This window comes from Trachurus japonicus, chromosome 6 (genome assembly GCF_045865225.1).
Source record: "Trachurus japonicus isolate A0001 chromosome 6, Traja_1.0".
Lineage (NCBI taxonomy): Eukaryota > Metazoa > Chordata > Actinopteri > Carangiformes > Carangidae > Trachurus > Trachurus japonicus.
In genome coordinates, this window is record NC_140912.1 from 16,598,044 (window position 1) to 16,618,034 (window position 19,991).

The 19,991-nt window shown below is 42.5% G+C and overlaps 1 protein-coding gene across 3 annotated transcripts in view; it reads left to right on the plus strand.

The window, feature by feature from the left end:
* The window catches only part of pclob (piccolo presynaptic cytomatrix protein b), a 54,892-nt gene that overhangs the window by 13,622 nt on the left and 21,279 nt on the right, over positions 1-19,991 (plus strand). For 2 of the 3 annotated variants that reach the window (XM_085779379.1, XM_085779380.1), the window contains exons 10-14: positions 365-1,294; positions 8,778-9,707; positions 10,477-17,284; positions 17,773-19,340; positions 19,514-19,779. In XM_085779379.1, the coding sequence (XP_085635505.1) occupies positions 365-1,294; positions 8,778-9,707; positions 10,477-17,284; positions 17,773-19,340; positions 19,514-19,779 (10,502 nt within the window). The remainder of the gene's footprint in view (positions 1-364; positions 1,295-8,777; positions 9,708-10,476; positions 17,285-17,772; positions 19,341-19,513; positions 19,780-19,991) is intronic. The other variant, XM_085779378.1, reaches the window with a different exon arrangement.

Consider the following 19,991-nt stretch of genomic DNA (forward strand, 5'->3'; position numbering starts at 1 on the left):
TCATTTATTTTGGGTAGTAGACAAAATTTCATTCATTGTTTGTGTCTGGGAAGCGGCAGTAATATTCAGAATTTCAGCTTAAATAGTTGTGAAATTACCTGTTTCCAGCTAACTTCAGTGCAGTATGTTACCATATCATTATCACATGTAATAATCCTCTGCAAAATAATAGTTATATCTCATTGGATACAGGTGGCTAAATACTGAGTAATAATTTGTTTGAGTGGGTTGATTATTTACACAGACATGTGAATTCAGATGATATTAGAGGCAATCCACGCATCTCTAGCTGCTTGGTTTGCCCATGACTGCAGTGTTGTTGTTTTGTTTTTGTTTTTTTATAATCCATTGTTCTTCTTTGCAGGTAAAAGAGTGGCTTTGTCTCAACTGCCAGATGCAGAGAGCTCTAGGAGCATCTGAGCCAACTGGACCTCCTCTAGTGAAACCACAGGCTTCCCCAAGCAAGATTGAACAGAAGGAAGTGCCAACATTAGCTGCAAAGGAGAAATCTACAGACTCTACAGCGGTCAAAAAAGAGGTCACTGAAGCAACCCCACTCAGGAAAGAAACCCCGAAAGTTGAGGCACCACAGGATGTAGCTGGTCAGCCTGCAGGAAAGTCCCCACAAGTACAGCTTTCCCAAACTACAAAGCCAGAAGTCAAGGCTGGTCCAGTAAAACAAGACACCGTGAAACCACCACTACAGCCTCCAAGATCTCCAACTGCTCCGACAAAATCTGCACCCCCACCAACCCAGCCTGCCAAAAAGGAGTCAGGAGGCTTCTTTGGCTTTGGTGGTCCTAAAGTGCAGCCTGCTGCAGCAAAGCCTGCTGAATCAGTGACAGGAAAGATGTTTGGTTTTGGGTCATCTTTCTTAAGCTCTGCATCTACCTTGGTAACCTCAGCTGTTCAGGATGAACCTAAACCAACACCACCAAGTCCACGGAAGATGTCCACTACAGCACCCGTCTCTCCTAAAATGACACCTCCAGTTTCTCCCAAGCTGCCCCCCGCAAAGGAGACCAAACCACCTGCTGCACAGAAATTAGATCCATCTCAACAGGCCAAGCCAGTTCCATCAGCACAAGCCAAGGCAGATAAAGCTCCACCTGAGCCTTCAAAGTCCACAGAGGTCACCCAAATTGCTACAAAGGCAGATCAATCCACCTGTCCACTCTGTAAGATCGAACTCAATATGGGCTCCAAGGATCCTCCAAACTACAACACCTGCACCGAATGCAAGAACACAGTGTGCAATCTTTGTGGATTTAACCCCATGCCTCATACAGGAGTGGTAAGTACTATAAATACTTTTCACATGCCTTATGTTATGTGCAGGTTTACACACTATTTAGAGCTTATGCATAGCAACATTTACATTGTAGAATTCATGACATGTAGCAAACATATTGGCACTGTGATGAAATACACATGACAATACTAATTGGATGGAGCTACAGTATTGGAGATTGGAGGTATGGATCAGTGGACTTGATTGAAATTGATCTATTGCCCCTCAATGAGCAATGCCACTTGTTGACTTTAATTTTATGGCGAAGAATATTAATTATAAGTGTGATGGAATAGTAAACAAAGGGCCCCAGCAGAAAAACATAAGGAGAGTGTCTATGAATTGATTTAGACTTTAAAGTTTACAGTTGTCTGTATGCATTTAATTAACGTCATCTATTTTAGTTATTGACGTACTTTGAGAGACCTCAAACAAAATTTAAAGTATACTAAAATGCTGGCTAGGTGATGGCCAAGTGTTGTGGCTCTCTCTCACTCAAGTGGCCCGAGTTATTATGTAACAGCACATGAGAAGAGTGCTCTTGCAGACCAGCAGCACTGAAAATGTATTAGAGTGATTGAGGGTTGTGCAACAGTATTAGTGGGATGGGATCTGCTGCCACAGCAGCTAGGGACCAGGGAATCTCCAGTCCCTGTTAGGGATCTGAGATGGCAAAGCCCTGTGATATGCCAATAAGCAGAGGTGAAACAGCTTAAGTCCAACACAACAAGGTGCACTACATTAGAGCAGCAGACATTTTTTGTTTACTGTTGCGTTTTTAAGATCTTATGTGTTAGGTGCATCATTACTTCCCTCCTCAAATCCTCGTTTGGCTGAATAGCTCACATTTCCTCTTATTATCAACAGTTAGGCTAATACCTAAAATCATTATCAATCGTTTTGTTTTGCCAGATCTGTCTTGAAAGATTTGGTAAAAAATATTTCTGCTTGTATTCTGCTCTCACATCTCAGTTATTTCAGTTGATAATAAGTCTGAATGATACAACACTGTTCAGTAAGTGTTTATAATGTGAATATAATTCAGTAATGTGCCATGTCAGACCACAGTTTAAGTCATTTTACGGGGGGGTTTGAATGAGGTCATCCTCAATGCTAATGCATTCATAATGCCAGAGTATATTTAACAGGAAAAACATTTGGTTCCATTAAATCTGAAAAAATACGTAACAGATGCATGTATCAAAATGATGCAACTCAATTCAGTTGGTGATAATAGTAAGTCCCGCTTTCTAGGAAAGACAAAGTATTTGTGGCAGACAGTTATTTGTATGGGAATGAGGATAATGCTTTTGCATTCTGTTGACTAGCAGTAAACAACAAAACTAATCTCTGTGGAGAGATTTTTTGTCTTGTTTCTTTACCAGAGAAACTTTATTTTATTATTATATTATTGATAATAACATTTTACTGAATGCCAGAGTAAGGGCAGGGCCTCAGAAGACAAGCTTGATGGGGGAAGGGATAAGTATGGATGGCTGCTGCTGTGTGTACAATTTATTTATCATAATAGCTGAGGAAAACAGAAATAGCTTGGCCTTAGCACAACGGAATAGGATGAGCTTCTGTACCCATTATTGTCCTACAGCATGTTTTATCCAAAGAGGCTGTGCCCGCCATGAATGTGTGTGGCTTTTCAGTAGAAGTGCAGAAATACCTCCTTTTAAAATATGGAAAGGACTTCTAAGGTTTGAAAGAAGTGGAGGCCACTTTAGACAAAGTGAGTGCTAGCAGCAAGTCTATCCATTTTTCCTTTGTCTGTTCTGCTTCAGCTGATACTATCAAAAGCCTGGGAGTGACTGTTGTCTGAGAAGTAGGACACACGTGTTATGTGCCTTGCATTGCCAGCTGAAGCTTTGTGTGTGACAGCTGAACAAGTATAAATTATATTTTCAGTGTTTTTATAGTGGGCTACTTTTAGTTTTTTTTTTTTTAATGAAAAAAAACAACAACTTACATGTTTTTTCAAAGCTTCCATGACATGACTGATTCACAACAATGGAAAATATCTGTGACAGTCAAGCTAAGCAGGGAAGTCTTAAAGGAGCCTTTTGTAAGTGTTTGCTACAAGAACAGCTGTTTATTTAACAGTCTCAGGAAGAGCTCCAGCCATCTTTTCAGCATTTACAAGAGGTTGTGACAAGTCCCCTGAGCAGCTTCACTAACTACAGTGATTTGCTTATCAGAAAGGACCGGGGCTAGCTTGTTAGCATGCTAACTTCAAAAGAAAAAGAGAAGTGAAGTGAAAATGTAACAGTTGCTGTGTAGCAAGCTCCTTTAGACCTGCAATGCATTTTGAGTCTTTTATTTGGCTCTGAAGTGTTCGTATTCTTCACAGACACCAGGTCTAAGTCGACTGTCGGCTCATGATAAGGAGGAGACACCCTCCGGTGCACCTAGTGACAGAGTAAAAAATAGTCGCTCTGATGAGAGACCAAGCACATCAGCCTACCTGCTGCATCCTTGCTCTTTACTAGCCTCACAGAGCCTCCTTTAAAAGGTTCAGTGAGGTTAACTGTGCTAAACTTACAGACACTTTTGTCTCCATTTTGCATTAAAACTTGAACCAGATGAAACAAGACAAAAGTCATTGCTCTGTTTTGGCACTGCTCTCACTTCTTGTTCCATGCAGAGCATCATCATATTGCTCTGTTTGCTTCAAGGATGGAGTATGCTTGATGTGTCATGAAATTTTAAAGACTGTGACACTTATCCCTCAAGCTACATTGAGTTCACTGACTACAAGAAAGGGATATATGTTGCTAGTTAATACATGTTGTGGTTTTCTGTCAGTGGAAAAGGAATAGGACCTCCCAGATTTGTCAGAATATTTCAGTGTCTTTATTTTCTAGCATATCTGCTTTCTATTTGCCACACCCTCTTACTTCCTCGTCTTCCCCAATCTTTGTCCCACTGCACCCTGCTGTTGAATGGAAGTTTGCTGATGCCCTATTTGTCAGATTGGAAAGAGCAGGGGGTGTAGTTCTTTGTCTTTATAATGAAGCACTCTGCTTATTAGAGATTAGTGGGTCAACATTCTCTATTATCAGAGGGCTTGATTTATGAGGAGTTTTGCTCTGTGGGGGCTCCTGAAAGCCAAGTATATTAGCCAGCTGCAGCTTGTGCCAAAGGCATCTGCCAGAAAATCAATAAGAAACTTACCAGCTCCAGTATCAACAGCAGAGAAGCACTGAAGAGAGGCTGAGAAATAGTAATGTAGACCACAGCTCCAAGGCCATCCCAGCTAGTCAGGCCAGTCCAGTCCAGCGATCATAAAATGCAAATGAGAGAACCACTTTGATCCTCAGTTACTGTGTCTCATAAGAAGATATGAATCTGTATGAAGGACACAAACCCAAATTACTGGATTCATTTGGGTGAAAGAGCAAGAGTGACAGATTTTTACTGATAATTTTACATCTGACTTACCTGACATACCTAATGCTGATAGTGAAGAAGATTCATTCCCCTTGTCAATTATCTATAATGCATAGTGGAGTATAGCTAATGCCTATGTTGGAAATACCAATATACACATTTATGTAATTTGAATGAAAGTGAGCTTGATGTTGGTTCCTCTCATAAGATGTTCTATAAATGTAGAATGTCTTTGGCTGTAAATAAAGTAAACTGGGCAGTTCATTATTAAGCTTTGCAGATCCAGCCTAATGCAGCACGCCTGTGTGTCAAGAGCATAATTTCCTGACTGCTGTCATTGTGAAGGTCTGGTAATCCAGCTCACAGGCTAATCGTGAGGAACAGCCTCTCCCACAGCTCTCTGCTTGGGGCTCCTGCTCTTTACTCATAAAACAGATTTAATTAGACAAAAGGGTGATGGCGACTTTCCAAACCCTGTGGGTCTGATGCATAGCTTGGAGACTGTGTGGCTGTGACTGGCTCTGGAAGGGAGTGTGATGAGATTAGGTCTTTTTGATGACTGAGATGATTTTTTTTCACCCTTTTTTTTGCAGTTTGGTTTACAAAGACAAATCTTTGCTGATTTTCATGGCAGTAGTTTGGCTTATAATACACAGTGCAGATGCAAAGGTGCAAACCCCTCATTTGCATACTTTTGTAATTGCTGGTCCATCTGGTCCTCACTTGGGTTAAAAAAGGGCAGTTATCATGCCGAGACATGGACTTGTGCAATACCAGCACCTGGAGAGATGTGAGAGGCAGGGCCATATTTAGATGAGAGAACATGGAAAATACAGTAACCGACAGAAAGATCAGGAATTCACTGCCATAGCTTAGCCATCTGTGAACACTGCTGTTTTCATCCTTCGTTGTCAGTCTTAAGCAATAGGTCCTTTCAAGTTTGTCCTGTCAGGAGGAAGCAGTGAGAAGAGAGACCACAGTATTCGTGGTAAAGTTTAATGAATTATGCGAATGTGTTTTTGAGACACCTGCTGTGTGTTGTTATGTGTCAATTTCAATGTACAATTATCTTCACAAGCTTAAATTTGACTTGATGTTCACTTACACACACCTATCTCTTGAGGAATCATAAAATTGATCTTGATTAAGTGAGTATTTCTAAGTAAAATGGGAAAAGGAATTGCTAATGTTGTGCTAATTTATATTTTCGCATTGTCAAGAATAATGACAGCTCAAGACATCTTCCTTCCCCAACTCTAAATCTGTGGACATGAGCTGCCTCTGATGAGGCTTTGGTGGGTCTATAAGATGATCAGAAAAATAGGAGAGCTGAAGTATGTGATACCAATTTATCACCTGAATGGCCTCGGTTTTGAGTGTGACATGATTTTGCTGATTAGCATATGCATGCGACTGGAGCACGTTCCTTGTTAGCTGTGATTACATCCTGCAAGTGTGGCAGAGAAGAAAAAAGAGAAGTGGAAAGATGTCAGAATTATAGCCTCAACAGATGTTTTAGGCACAATCCTGGAACATAATAATCAACTCTATTTCATCAACTCTACTTCAGAAGTAGGTGCTTTAATATGTCTTAAAAAAAAACCATTACCATCTTAAAGATTTTGTGTGAACTTATATAACTTCACAACTCCAAAGGTAAATGTGAGTGAGGCTGAGCCTTCAACATATCCCAGGAAATTGAGGTTTAAGTGATTAATTGGTTTACGTGATTATCAGCATCATGCACTATGCTGATGAGGCTTTGTTTGATACTGTAGGGAACAAATAGGATTATCATATTCCTGACTAAACTACAACTGACTGAACAAAAGCATCTCAGTTTCAATTAAACTGGATGCATCACTATCACTTTTCTCAGTGTCAATGTGATGTTTTCGAATAATTATGATTTCAAGACTATGTTTTCATTAGCTGTAGCTGTCAGTGAACGTATTTTACAGCAATGCAGCTAATCATGCTTTTCTTGCAGTTGTTGCTGCTGCACGCAGTCTCATGGTAGGATAGGAGAATTTATATTTTCAACAATGCTCCATTGTAGCAGATCCATTCAAGCACACTTTCTGAAGATTTATATTCTGTAAAGCAGCTGCATAGGCAAATGAAAGCTTGAGAAAGTAATAATAACTATAAGTCGAACATAAAACACATTAATTTCAATGTACGTAGTACGTAATTAACTGTTCTCTCTTTCCTTGTTTTTCTGTTAAAGGAGTATGATCACAACAGGTCTTAGTAGTGTGATAATTTAGGCTTGTTTATGGGAACAATGATGAAGCATCCAGTACAGCTGGATTGTAAGAGCAAGCTTAAGACAGGGTATGACTGAGGGCAGATTACATCACTTGCTAAAGCTCAACTCAGCACGTGAGCCCATGAACTATGTTATTCATTTACGTCACTGCATCGTGAACCACTGTTAATCTCCTAGACAGTGTGTTGCGGGTCCATAACAAAGATCCATTAACTGCGTATATGTTAAAATACTTTATCTAATGGCTCAAACAATTAACACTTACTGGTGTTTCACAAATGGGGTTTGTGTGCGATGTAATCTCCTCCTTTGCCCTGTGTATTTGAACTGCTCTCCCTGGCTCTGCAGAGGTAGGCGCATTGCCGTGATTTGGTCTGCTCGGCTGCCACAGACACACTGCTTTATCTGTTGACAGCTTACGCCTTTCCTCTCCTCCTTAACTGTTCATTAATGAAGCTTAGATGTGATAAGAAATGTGTCTTCAGGGGATTAAAATTTCAGAGTCATAGCATTGCTAGTAAAATGTGATTAGTTCTTTTGGCAAGGTAAGCATTTTTATTGCTATCTTACAAGTGTCGTAAGTTCTAGTGCAACAGCAGCGAGCATGCTGATAGACCACAAGCCTCTGCTGAAAATGCTATATCTATATCTTTAATATTCCTGTGGAAATGCTTTAGATGTTTGTGTTGTCCGGCAGCGATAGTATGTGGTTGATTTTACTATGAATGCTATAACTATTACTCAGCTAAGAGATGCTGTATTGTTACCATGTTTACTGTATAACAAATCAAAGATGTCTTTCGTAGTTAAAATGTGAAAATTATGTATTATTATCCACTGCAACACATGGCAGTACCTCATTGCCTTTGCACATATTACATGATGCAGTTAGGAGGGTATATTTAACAATTTATAGTCTGATTATGTGGTCCCACATCATCGGAGCCTGCTCTCACTCACAAATTCAATAACAGGCATTTTAATACTAAGACTAGACAAAAAATAATTAGGTATGAGTTAGCAGTGTTTTGCTGCATTTCTGTTTGTGTACAGTATGTGGTATTTGTAAAAACTTGAGTGCATGTAACAAAGTACAGTGTAGGGCAACATGTTTGGCTTGTTTTAAGAAAGTCTCCTCCAGACTGGAGCAATGTTAGAATGGTTATCATTATAGCTTCAAAAGAGACTTTACCAGTAACAATGTCCATCTTAAGTAAATATTGGTTCTGTTTGAAAGTTGGGCTTCAGCTGCTCTGCTTGCTCAGTGCTGTTATTATGGCCATGAATCAAAATAAACTGCAAAGTAAAAAAAAAAAAAAAGTACTGCACTGATACCACAGTAGAGAAAGTTCTGTAGGCTGTACCTTCATTGAAAATACCTACAATCAATGCCCCCTGTGGAGGATTTCACTTGTACACAATAGTACAAAAGTGCACGAAGGTGCTCTGCTAACATTATCTTAACAAATTAATTGCACGGGTATAATTAGTCTGATCACATTGGCTACAAGTTGCTTTTGTGGAATTGCTTAAGTCTGTATCAGTTAGTAAAGCCACTCAAGACAGGCATTCAACAATTACCCTCAATGTCCCTCCCCCTTTAGGATATACAGTACTCTAGGCAATACTTTGAACTGCAATCTGATAAAACACTGGTAGTGTTAACTTAGCAACAAATGAATATGCAACTGAAAGTCATCATTTAGATTGGTGATATTGTACAACATTATAATTGAGCCTCCTAATAGGCTATGTTTTGAATATTAATATTGGTATTTGCTAATCATTTGGTGTGTTTGTTTGTTTGCTTGATTACAGAAGGAATGGCTGTGTCTGAACTGTCAGACTCAAAGGGCTTTGTTGGGACAGCTGGGAGACTCCGGAAAAATGCCCCAGCCCTCAGCTGTATCTGCCAAGCTAGATACCCAGGCCACAACTACATCCAAAATGGCCGAGCCCAAAACTGCCCCTGCAAAGGCAGAACCCATACCTGTAGCCACAAAAACACAGCCCACGCCTGCACCCATCGAGACATTACCAACAGATACAACCCCGAAGATTGAACCTACATCTGTCAAGATGGAAACCACACCTACAACAGATTCCACAAAAATCGAACCAGAGGCCCCAACAGCAAAGATTACACCTGTTACAGAAGAAAAAGAGCCTCAAGCTGCATCCACTGCAAAATCAGCTATACCAACTATGGCCCTTGAGCAAAAGACAGAGGAGCCACCAAAGGTTGACTTGTCAACCACAGATGTTCCCAAAACAGTGCCAGGGGAAACTCAAGAAGAGGCTGCGAAAATGGAGCACAGTGTGGCAGAAGTTCACATAGTGGAAGAATCTAGACCTGATCTTCCAAAAGTTAAAGCTGAAGCAGATGTAGCTGTAACTTCCTCTGTCCCGGCGACAGACACAGCATTGGAACCCACCACCCATATTGCTGCTGAGCAGGCTCTGGCTGGCAATGTTCCAGGGACTGAAACAAAGCCAGAATTGTCTGCTCCAGAGGCAATTATTAAGGAAGCACAGCCCAATGATCATATCGAACTGACAGAGGCAACAAAATCTTTACAGCAAGAACCTGTGCAACCAAAGACACAAGAAACACAGCTGGTATTGGAGATAGAACCAATGATAGAAGCAGACAGCAAGGAAGAGGATGATAAGCCAGTTAAAAAGATTATTGATGTCACCGCACCTCCAGAGACAGAAACAGTATCTACAGATTACATCATCAGAAAAGTAAGAACGAAATTTAACATGATAAAATCAAAATTGTATGTAAAAAAAAAAACTAAATACTATGTCCACCCATCTGCTATCCTTTAAATAATTAAAATGTCTGTGTAAATATATTGCCTTTAAAATAGGTAGGCATTTAATTCCTTGAAGTGCTGAAGTTAGTGTTTCGCTACAAAATGATGTGCAGTCTATGTTACATTGCCTCAAATAAGAGTAAGTAATATTGAAAAATTGGCATTCTGTGCTTCAGTGAATAGAAAGTGTAGTATTTTAAGTAATAACTTGAATTAAGTCATTACTATTTTACTATTACATGTTTTAATGTCACTAAATGATTTTGGTCGCCCATCACATGACATTTGTGTGGTAACACCAAAAACTATTGAAGTAATTCTTATGACTCCTGTCTTACAACTACATTCTAGAGGTTCCAACAGTTAACTCAATACATACCATACAGCTTGTTGATGTTTCATCTGGGATATGTTGATCACCATTGATTAATATATGTTGGTTAGATGCGGGTGGATGATATTTCTTCCCACTGCATTACAAGTATGAACAAAGTGAAATATACATTGACTGTTGTCTTAGCAATGTTTGCCTATTTTAGTAATTTAAACATGAGCCTGAAGAAGTCTGATGCGAAATGTGTTGCTCAATAAATCATGTGTGCGGTATGTTGCCACATTTTGTGTTTTTTTTCTATTGTTCATCAAGAAATGTATTTAAAGATATCTATTTGTTTGTTTGCTTTGTTTTCATATAGGACCAAGATGAGATCAGAAAAGAAGCAATGGAAGACACCAAGATTTCCTTAGCCACTGAACAGGCTTTCGTTGTGAAAGCTACTGAGCCTAAATCCAAAGGAGATGAGCATGATGAAGATCAACCCGAGATTTTACCTGTATCTCAGGAATTAAAGGATGATGAGGTGGTTAGTGATACAAGGAAAGATTATATAAAGCCTGAACCATCAATGCCAGTAAAGGAGGAGGTTAAAGCTGAGAGAAGACGCCTAAGTTTCCAAGCAATGAATGAGAGCAGTGAAAGTGAGCTCACACCCACACCCTCGCCTAAAGTCCAGCGAAGGAAGCTGGAGGTGACAAATATTTCATCCAGCAGTGAGGACATCAAAACAGAAAGTGCTGGTTCTTCTGTTGAAGATGAAGATTTCATTCGCAAACAGATAATGGGTATGGGTGATGAAGAAGAAATGTCATTTTCAGAGGATGAGAAAGAAAAGAACTTGGTCAGTGAGGAAGCTATCAAAGAGCCTGAGCTTGATAATGATTTAGTGACAACCAAAGTACTATCAAGAAAAGGTAGCACAGACAATGAAGACAATGCAGCCAGGAAAAACGATCTCCCAAAAACTGACACTGCAACTGCTCAAGATGCTCCAGAATTAATGCCCAGCACTACTTTCAGGAAAGCAATTCCAGTTATGAGACAGAGGCAAAGCACTGATGACGAAGTAGAGAGTATCACAGAATCCCTGTCAAAAGGATCATCTAGTGTCCAGGTATCCAGCTTTACCCCTGGATCTTCACCTACATCAGCTTCATCTCTGGAAGAGGACAGTGATAGTAGCCCCAGTCATAGGAAGGTCAGTGGGGACAAACAACATCGCAAAGGTAAACACAGACAGCCAACCCAGCCTCTCCCAACAATTGAGGACTCTTCTGAGGATGAAAAGATGAACGAAGACGAGAAATTTAGGAAAGACAGAGATGAACTTAGAGCCCGTAGCCAACAACTATCTCCAACTAAGGATGCTTCCTCCACAGACGATCTGAGACAGGTCACTGAAACTAGTAGAACATCTGGCTCTGAGTACTCTGCCAGTATAGAATCAGAAACAGAAGCTAGGCGAGCTGTACAAAGAGGAGACAAGCCTTCACCAACAGTAATACCATATACTCCTACTAGTGCATTTAAAGAGAAAGATACTGTGATAAAATCACTAAAGAGTGCTGAAGAAGCATATGAGGAAATTATTCAGAAGACAAAAGCTATTCCGGGGGACAGTCCTCCTGATGTTGAGCCACTCTATGGGGGCATGGCAATCGAGGACTACCTTTATGAATCCTTGGTTGAGGAGCCTGAAATGAAGATGAGTGAACCTCAAATGGAAGAAGACAAACAGGGTACTGGCACTGAATCTCTCAAAAAACTTAGGTCACCAGAGGAGGTCTATGAAGAAATGATGCAGAAAAAGAGAGAACTGATGATGATAGAGCAAGAGTTTCAGCAGGCTCAGACTGCCATTCAACTGTCCTCTCCAGGGGCATCAGTCATTGGGCCTCCATTGGATGCTGAGACCTGTGTGGTATCTATACCCATGGAAGAAACATTCATCACTGAGCAAACTGATATGCCTCTACCAAGCATTGAAACTTCCACTGAAATGCCAGTAAAGAAAAAGAAACGTCCAGCTCCACCACGCCCCACTGAACCTCCTAAGCGCCCTGAGGTGACTGTTGTTCCAAGTACTCCTAGTGGATCTATAGGATTTATTAGGCCTATGATTCCTCAAGATCCTGCTCTCAGAAAAGCATTGTTTCCTATACCAGACCTCAAAATTACCCAGTGTTCATCTGGGGAAGAAGAGGATGATAGTCTTGCAGATGAGTATGGTGTTGGTATTTCCTCTGACATTACCCCCAGTGATGACTCGGAGACTAAAGAAGATCTATCCATCAGTCCACCCTTGTCTGAAACCACTGAAGTGGAGCCTATCTGTGTGGTCTGTGAAATTCCAGAGCCAAAACCTATTCCAACTCCAATATCAGCTCCAGAGCTCACCACTACACCTTCCCCTGTATCACCTATGTCCCCTCCAACTTCTCCTGCCACTCCTGATTCAAGTCTGGCTTCTAATGCTACATCTTCATTCTCATTCCAGGCTCAAACCCCTCTGTCATCAGATTCAACTCCACTGTCTACACCAACACCTCCAGCTACATTTGTGACCCAATCCCCTCCAGAGGTCTCACCAACATCACCTGCCACAATTGCAGCAGTACAGTCAAGTAGGGGCTCAGTCTCTCATCCCGCTCCAACCACAGTTATAGTGACTATACCAGATGTGGTTTCTGATCCATCCAAAGTGCAAACAACTTCAGTAGTTCAGGTTAAGCCTTCTACAGCTCAGTCCCCACTTCAAGCTCCAGTGGAGATGTCTACTGTACCTGTTGTGGTCCAAATGCCAGACTTGGTTTCATCTCCATCACAGGTGCCAATTGAATCTCCAGCTGTTACACGGGTCTCAGCACCAAGTGCAGCACCTGCTGTTGTCTCAGCTCAACCTATAACCCTAGTTACAGCAACACCTGTAGTGGTTTCCATTCCAGCTTCAGCTCATGTTGTTTCTGCCTCGGTAAGTGTGGCCTCATGCCCTGGACCAGTCATAGTTCAGATGCCTGACGTGGTTTCAACATCTCCCATCTCCGCACAAACTACACCAACTGTCTCAGCCGTTGTAACAACTCCAGCTCAAGCCCAAGCCAAAGTGGTACATTCAGTCCCTGTACAACCAGTCTTCCCAACAGTAACCCCAGTGGTAGTTCCGGCTCAACCAGCCCAGGTGCTTGCTCCAGCTTCAGCATCAACTACTATCGTCAAAAAGAAGGTTCCACCCCCTCCTCCCCCTCGGTCTACTTCAGTGTCATTACCAGAACCCAACCAGGAACTGCCACTTGAAAGAACTGCTCAGCATGTCACTCCAACTATGGCTACTAATTTAGCCATGGGAACCACAACATCTGGCCAGCCAATGCAGTCTGTAATTGTGGATATACAGCCAAGAATGGACGACATACAATCAGATGCAGCAGTACCTCACATAGTGACCCCAACCAGACAAGGGCATGTAGTCATTATTGTGCCAAGTGGGGAAAACATATCTCTGCTTGGTACTCAAATAGCCACACAGGCTGCTTCCAATGTTCCCAGCCAAGATACAGCTGCACTACCCACTAAGGTGTCAGCAGTGCCAGTAGCCACAGCTTCACCACTTCAGCCTAAGCCCGTAACAGAGACGAAAGCTGCGGATACAGTAGAAATACCTGTGGCAGATACACCTCCACCTCCTATTACATTACCCAAAACAATGCCACCATTTCCCACTGCAGTACCACTAGCCACAGCAACAGGAGCTCAAGTTTCTGTTGCAACAATTGGCCCTAGTCAAACCACCAAGCCTCCTCCACCCATACCACCTAAGCCTATATCAATTCCAGCTGGGCTTGTTTTCAGTCACAAGCCAGGAGAGAGTGTAAAACCACCTCCACCTCAAGTGGCACCCAAAGCTGCAACACTCCCCAGAACTAAAGAACCTCCAAATGCTCTGTCACTTAGCCTTACACGACCTGTGGAATCTAAATTAGGTGCAACATCTCCTAAATCACCTTTATCTCCCAGACATGCCAAATGTTTGCAAACCTATGTAGTCATAACCCTTCCATCTGAACCTGGCTCACCAACAGAGGGTGTAACAGTTCAGGCACCTGTAAGACGTGGGTCCATCCCATCTACAAAAGTGGCAGGGGTACGGACCACAGCCTCAGAGCAAAAAACACCCACTGAGGTATTCTCAGCACAGGCTACAGTGAGACGAGCCTCTGTCCCCACAGTAAAGCATCCACCTCCAATACCTGTACCTCCAACTGTGGCCATAGAGCAAGTCACATCCTCTGAGGTAGCGGCTCCTGAAGTGCAAACAAGGAGAGACCCTGTGCTTACTGAAGTGCAACAACCACCATGTATGGCTGATGTCATCACTGTGCCATCAGATCAAGTTGAATCTATACAGGTTCAAAGTGTACCTCCTCCAATTAAGAAACAATATGTGCAACAACAACAATCAATGACTCAGCCACCCCCACCACCTAAAACAATATCTGAGGTTATCACAATGCCCCCAGAGCCAATGGTTCTTTTTCAACCAAAAACAGTTCAAGATACAGCAAATCTATATCAATCTATACCATCTGTTCAGCATCCAAATATACCAGCAGAGGTCATAACAGTTCCACCAGAGGTTATGAGGGAACCACTTGCTCCCCAGGCCCCAATATCAACTGTACATGCGCAGCCAAAGCCACTGTCAGAAGTTGTTGTTGTACCACTGCAGCCTGTGGTACCTTTAGATGCAGCAGTTCTCCAAGACAGACCAGCCACAGTCCCCTCAACCATTCTATATCCACAAGCTGCAACTCAAATAGACATGCTACAAAAACAACAGGATATGCCCACTGATGTCATTGTTACCGAGGCAGTTATAACATCAGAGGTACCAAGAGCAAGTCAGCAAACTTCTGTTCAAGAGCAACTTGCAGAGGGTGAGGCAGCGATTTACTCTACTACCTATACTAACACTATTTCTGAACTTCCACCAGTACTACAAACTGTTCAGCCTTTTGAAGTTCACTCTATCGTGGCACAGGAGCTAACTATTCAGCAACCACAACTCGTAGCCGAGGTGATAACCCTTCCCACAAAGTTTGAATTGCCTGCTGAGGTTATTACAACTGACACCACTGCTAGAATACCAACATTAGTATCAGTACCCCATCCTGTACCCGTATCAGCTGAAGTTACCCCAACACCCGAGGTAGCTAAGTCAATGCCACTACCTACAGCTGATAAGATAATAACTCCCATAGTTTCTGAAGTAGCACAAGTACCTCCTGTGATGGAAGTCCAACCAATGATGGTGCAGCCTGAAGTACCCCCTGCTAATTATGTACCACAGTTTTATGAAGCAATTACATCTTCAGTCAGTTCACATTCAACACCTCCACTGGAAGTCATAGCATTGCAGCCTGAACGTGAAACACCCAAAGAGACTGTGACAAAGGATATTGATGTTAGCAGAGCTTCAATACCATCATCAGTAATGCAGCCTCAGGGAGTGGCTGTGATGCCAGTTGGTGTTATAACAACTGAGGAAACCACAAGTAGGAGAAGGACATCTATATCATCCATAGTACAGCCAGCATACACATCAGGTGAGATATTCACCTATCCCACAGAATATGAAATGCCCAAACAGGTGGTCACAACTGAGGCCTTTGCTGCCTCCAGGAGAGAATCCATAACCATGCAGCAAACATTCCCACTTGCACAGGTTGTGAGCATGCCAGCTGAAAAAGACATTCCTGCCAATGGTTATGGTGTTCAGGTCCCCTACAGGAGAGGATCTATTCCTTCAATGGAACAGCGACCACAGGTGTTAACTTATTCATCGGATTATGATCAGCCTCTGGAGATAATAACCACAGAAGCATACACCAGGAGGACCTCAGTGCCCACTGCACAGGATATCCCACAAGGAGTGTCTGTGGCGCCAGTCACCATCACTAAAATTCAGCAAGAATCTATTGAGAGCCAAGAGATTCGGGGACCAGAAAAGGTGGTTTCCAGTATGAGTCACATGTATTCTTCTTCAATTTCCACCTCAGGCCAACCCCCCGAAAGCCTGCCAAGCCTCGTCACACAGGTGGTCACCACTGAGGTTCAGAGGACCACTGTTTCTGTTGTTCATGAAAGACTTCCACAGGTTACTCCACCCAGTGTAGCAATCACTATACAACCAGATGTGGCAAAAGTGCAACCTCTGCCAAAGCAGAATGGGAAGATAATATATCCTAGTGATGTTATTGATTTGCGTACTATGAAGGTTGGTGTAAGAATGACTGAACAAGGCATGGACCTGACGCCACCTGAGTCATGTAGACAGTCTTTTTCAAGTGACTCCAGTGGGCGACAAATCACAGCAGTGCAGCCCGAGATAGTAAATCTTAGTGCAGAGATCACCCCTGCAACCACACTGTCTGTTGTCACTGACAGTATCACAATAGTCACATGCACAGCCACCATTGCTTCATATAACAAAACTCCAGCAGAGAAACCACTTGATTTGCAGGGCCCTGTTACATCATTACCTCTGCCTCTCACAACATGCAAACCGTTTGAACCATTAGCCCAGATTGTATACAGACCTGTGAACTCTCAGCCCAAAGTCAGTGCTGTAGGAACTACAGCTCAGGACATACCAATGAATCTTTCCTTTGGAACTCTTGTCTCCTCAGGAGTCAAACAGCCACCAGCAGCTGTCAGCAATGGAGGTCCTGTCCTTTCTCTAGAAGCCACAGAGGCCATGGATCTGTCAAACTACAGACCAGTAAGAGCTATGGTAGCTTTATCTGGCACAAGTCCAGGAGTGGTAACCACTGTTGTAGAGGATGATGGGACCCCGGTTGACCTCACAGCTGGTAGGAGGAGTGTATGCTGTGATGTCATTTACAAGCTACCATTTACAGGAAGCTGCAGAACACAGCCTCCAGTTACAACCCAGCCTGACAACCGTTTTGGCTACAGAGATGACCACTATCAATATGATAATGCTGGAATTTATGGTATCAAAGGCATGAATGGAATAAAAGCATCAATGTCTGAAACTAACCTGACGGAGGCCGGACTATTCTCCTATGATCCCAAGAATGATTATGACTATCTCAGTGGATCCTCAGATGGCGCCATAGACCTCACAGCTGCCAAACTTTCAGCTGGTAAGTATGGTGGAATTTCTGCATGTTTGCTGCCTTGCACTGATTGCTTTGTGGGCTTGCATTTAATTGATTTAAAACTTTTATTTACACTGTGCCTTTACTCCTCTACTTATAATGCTACATTTCAGTACTTTGCTTGCATAAGATGTATGTTTCTGGTTATGATTTGCCCTTAAATCTATGTTTTTCATAACCGTATGATTTGTTTTGGTGTTTAATTTGCATGTTCTAATCAAATATTAACACTTAATTGTTTTTCCTGTTTTGTTTTTTGTCTTGTTACAGATGCATGTGTGTGCCTGCGTGTGCTCCCTCAGTATTTTGGTTTTGCATCTTGCTAGTGAAAATGACAGCAAATATGCATGTACAATGGAAGACTTTTTCAATCCAAGTTGCACGGCCTTCAACTTATATATATAACAGTATGACTGTGAAACTATAATGTTTTTGATAAAGTAAAATCTATATCTCTGGACTTATTATGACAGGTAAAGCTCTAGACTACACTAGCAAATCACCTGGAGTCTACACTGGGATGACTACTGCTCCATACTCCCAGGTCCCTGCTGCTGGGTTTGGTGTAGCTAGTGTCCTAAGAACCTCAGATGGAATAGTTTACTCCTCTGTATCTGCTCCAGTTCCATCTACATATGCAATTACAACTCAGCCGGGCTCCGTCTTTAGCACCACCTTAACACCTACATCAACGGTCCAGAACCAGTCATTGCCACATCCATATGGCTTCATACCCACTACAGACCCAGGACAGATAATTCCTTATGACACTGGGCTACCGAAGGAGCTTCTACCCACAGCTTTGGCTGACATCATAACAGGCTACCCAGACATGTACTCAGACACCACCCTGGAAGCAATTGCTGCCTCTTTGGATGCCTTGGCTTCTTCCCCAATATTCCCTGGCTTAGACAACACCAAGATGGCCCAGTATCAGATGGAGAGGGAGTTTCTAGAGCTAGAAAAGCTAAAGCAACTATGTCTTGCTGAAGAGCTGGAGTGGGAGAGGCAGGAGATCCAGCGTTACCGTGAGCAGGAGCAGCTTATGGTCCAAAGGGAGCTTGAGGAACTTCAGGCTCTGAAACAACAGCTTCTCCTACAGCAAGAGGAAGAACATCATGCCCACATGGTGGCCCAACAGGAGACCTATGCCCAACAGAAAGAACAGCTGCAGCAAATCCAACAACTCCAACTGCAACTTCAGCGTCAACTTGATGAGCATTATAGTGGCACTGGTACCACAGGAAACCTTTTAGATGCTAAATACGCAGGGGTGGGGGACAGTGGCCAGTACTGGCCTGTCAAGGATGAGTCTACAACTCTATCTACTGGGACACAGTTACAGGAATGTCAGGACCAGCTTAGTATTGTAAAGAAGCTTCAGCCTGATCAGGACACAGGCAAGAAAATAATTGATAGTGGAGTGCAGACAGATGATGAAGATTCAGCAGAAAAGCAGCATGTTGGAAGAAGAAAGAAGAGTAAGAGAAATGTTGATAGCTCAGCTCAGACTGATGATGAGGATCATGAGGAATGGGATGCTCCCACAAAAGCTCGACGTCGCTCTCGAAAACATAGCAGTGAAGGGAAACATGCCTCCAAGGTCTCTAGCATTGCTATCCAGACAGTGGCAGAGATATCTGTCCAGACTGACCACTCTGGAACGATCAAACGACCCACTGTCCAGATGGACACTAAGGTGGAAATCATTAAGCATATCTCAGCTCCAGAAAACTCACAGAGAGGTGGCAGTCTCAGCTGTCAGACAGATTCAGATAGAAGGCATACACCTATTGAAGTGGGGTATAGCACACACCTAACAGCAGATGTCCCCTCAAAGTCTAAAGGCTTCTATACTGCAGTCTCCCCCCTGTCCCCAGAAAAGACCCTGGGAGGGCAGAGAATGCTGACGGCTGACCCAACCAGATTTTCTTCTGGCCCTCGGATATTAAAGGCCGGTCAGAAGTCTCTGTCTGATCCTAAATTCCTTAGTCCAAGCACAGAAGACAGGATGTGTGGATACAACGCAGACAGCTATTCTGTAAGTTATAGTAGAAATTGAAAAATCATACATTATCAATAACAATAACTACTGTGCTGATTGTTTAAGAATTATGAATATGCTTTAAATATAAAACATGATGTACGCGATCCTGGAGGACTTTATTTACTTTTCAGGGACTGACAGAATTATGATTTGTTTTTATGTACTAGGGCCGAGGCTCACCTTCTGGCACTGGTAAGAAGGTAAAACGGACACTACCAGACCCACCTCCTGAGGATGACTCTTTGACAGGAAGATCAGGCTACAGCACCAATTCTGCTCGTCGGCGCCTTGCCCGGAGTACAACAATGGCTCGGGCAAAGATCCTGCAGGACATCGACAAGGAGCTTGATCTGGTGGAAAGGGAATCTTCTAAACTTCGCAAAAAACAGGCTGAGCTGGATGAGGAGGAAAAAGAGATTGATGCCAAACTACGGTGAGACTCTTCAGTTTTAGAGAAGAATATACTTTAGGCTTACACTTTTGCTCAGACCCTGTGACATTAGTTCATTAACATGTCATATGAGTAATCAAATAATATGCCATAAATTGATTACCATTATCATTGCGTTGGCCCCTCTCAGGCAATCATTAATTCTAATTCATCTGCATGATTCCCCTCTTACCTTGATAGCTTATGGGCTAAAA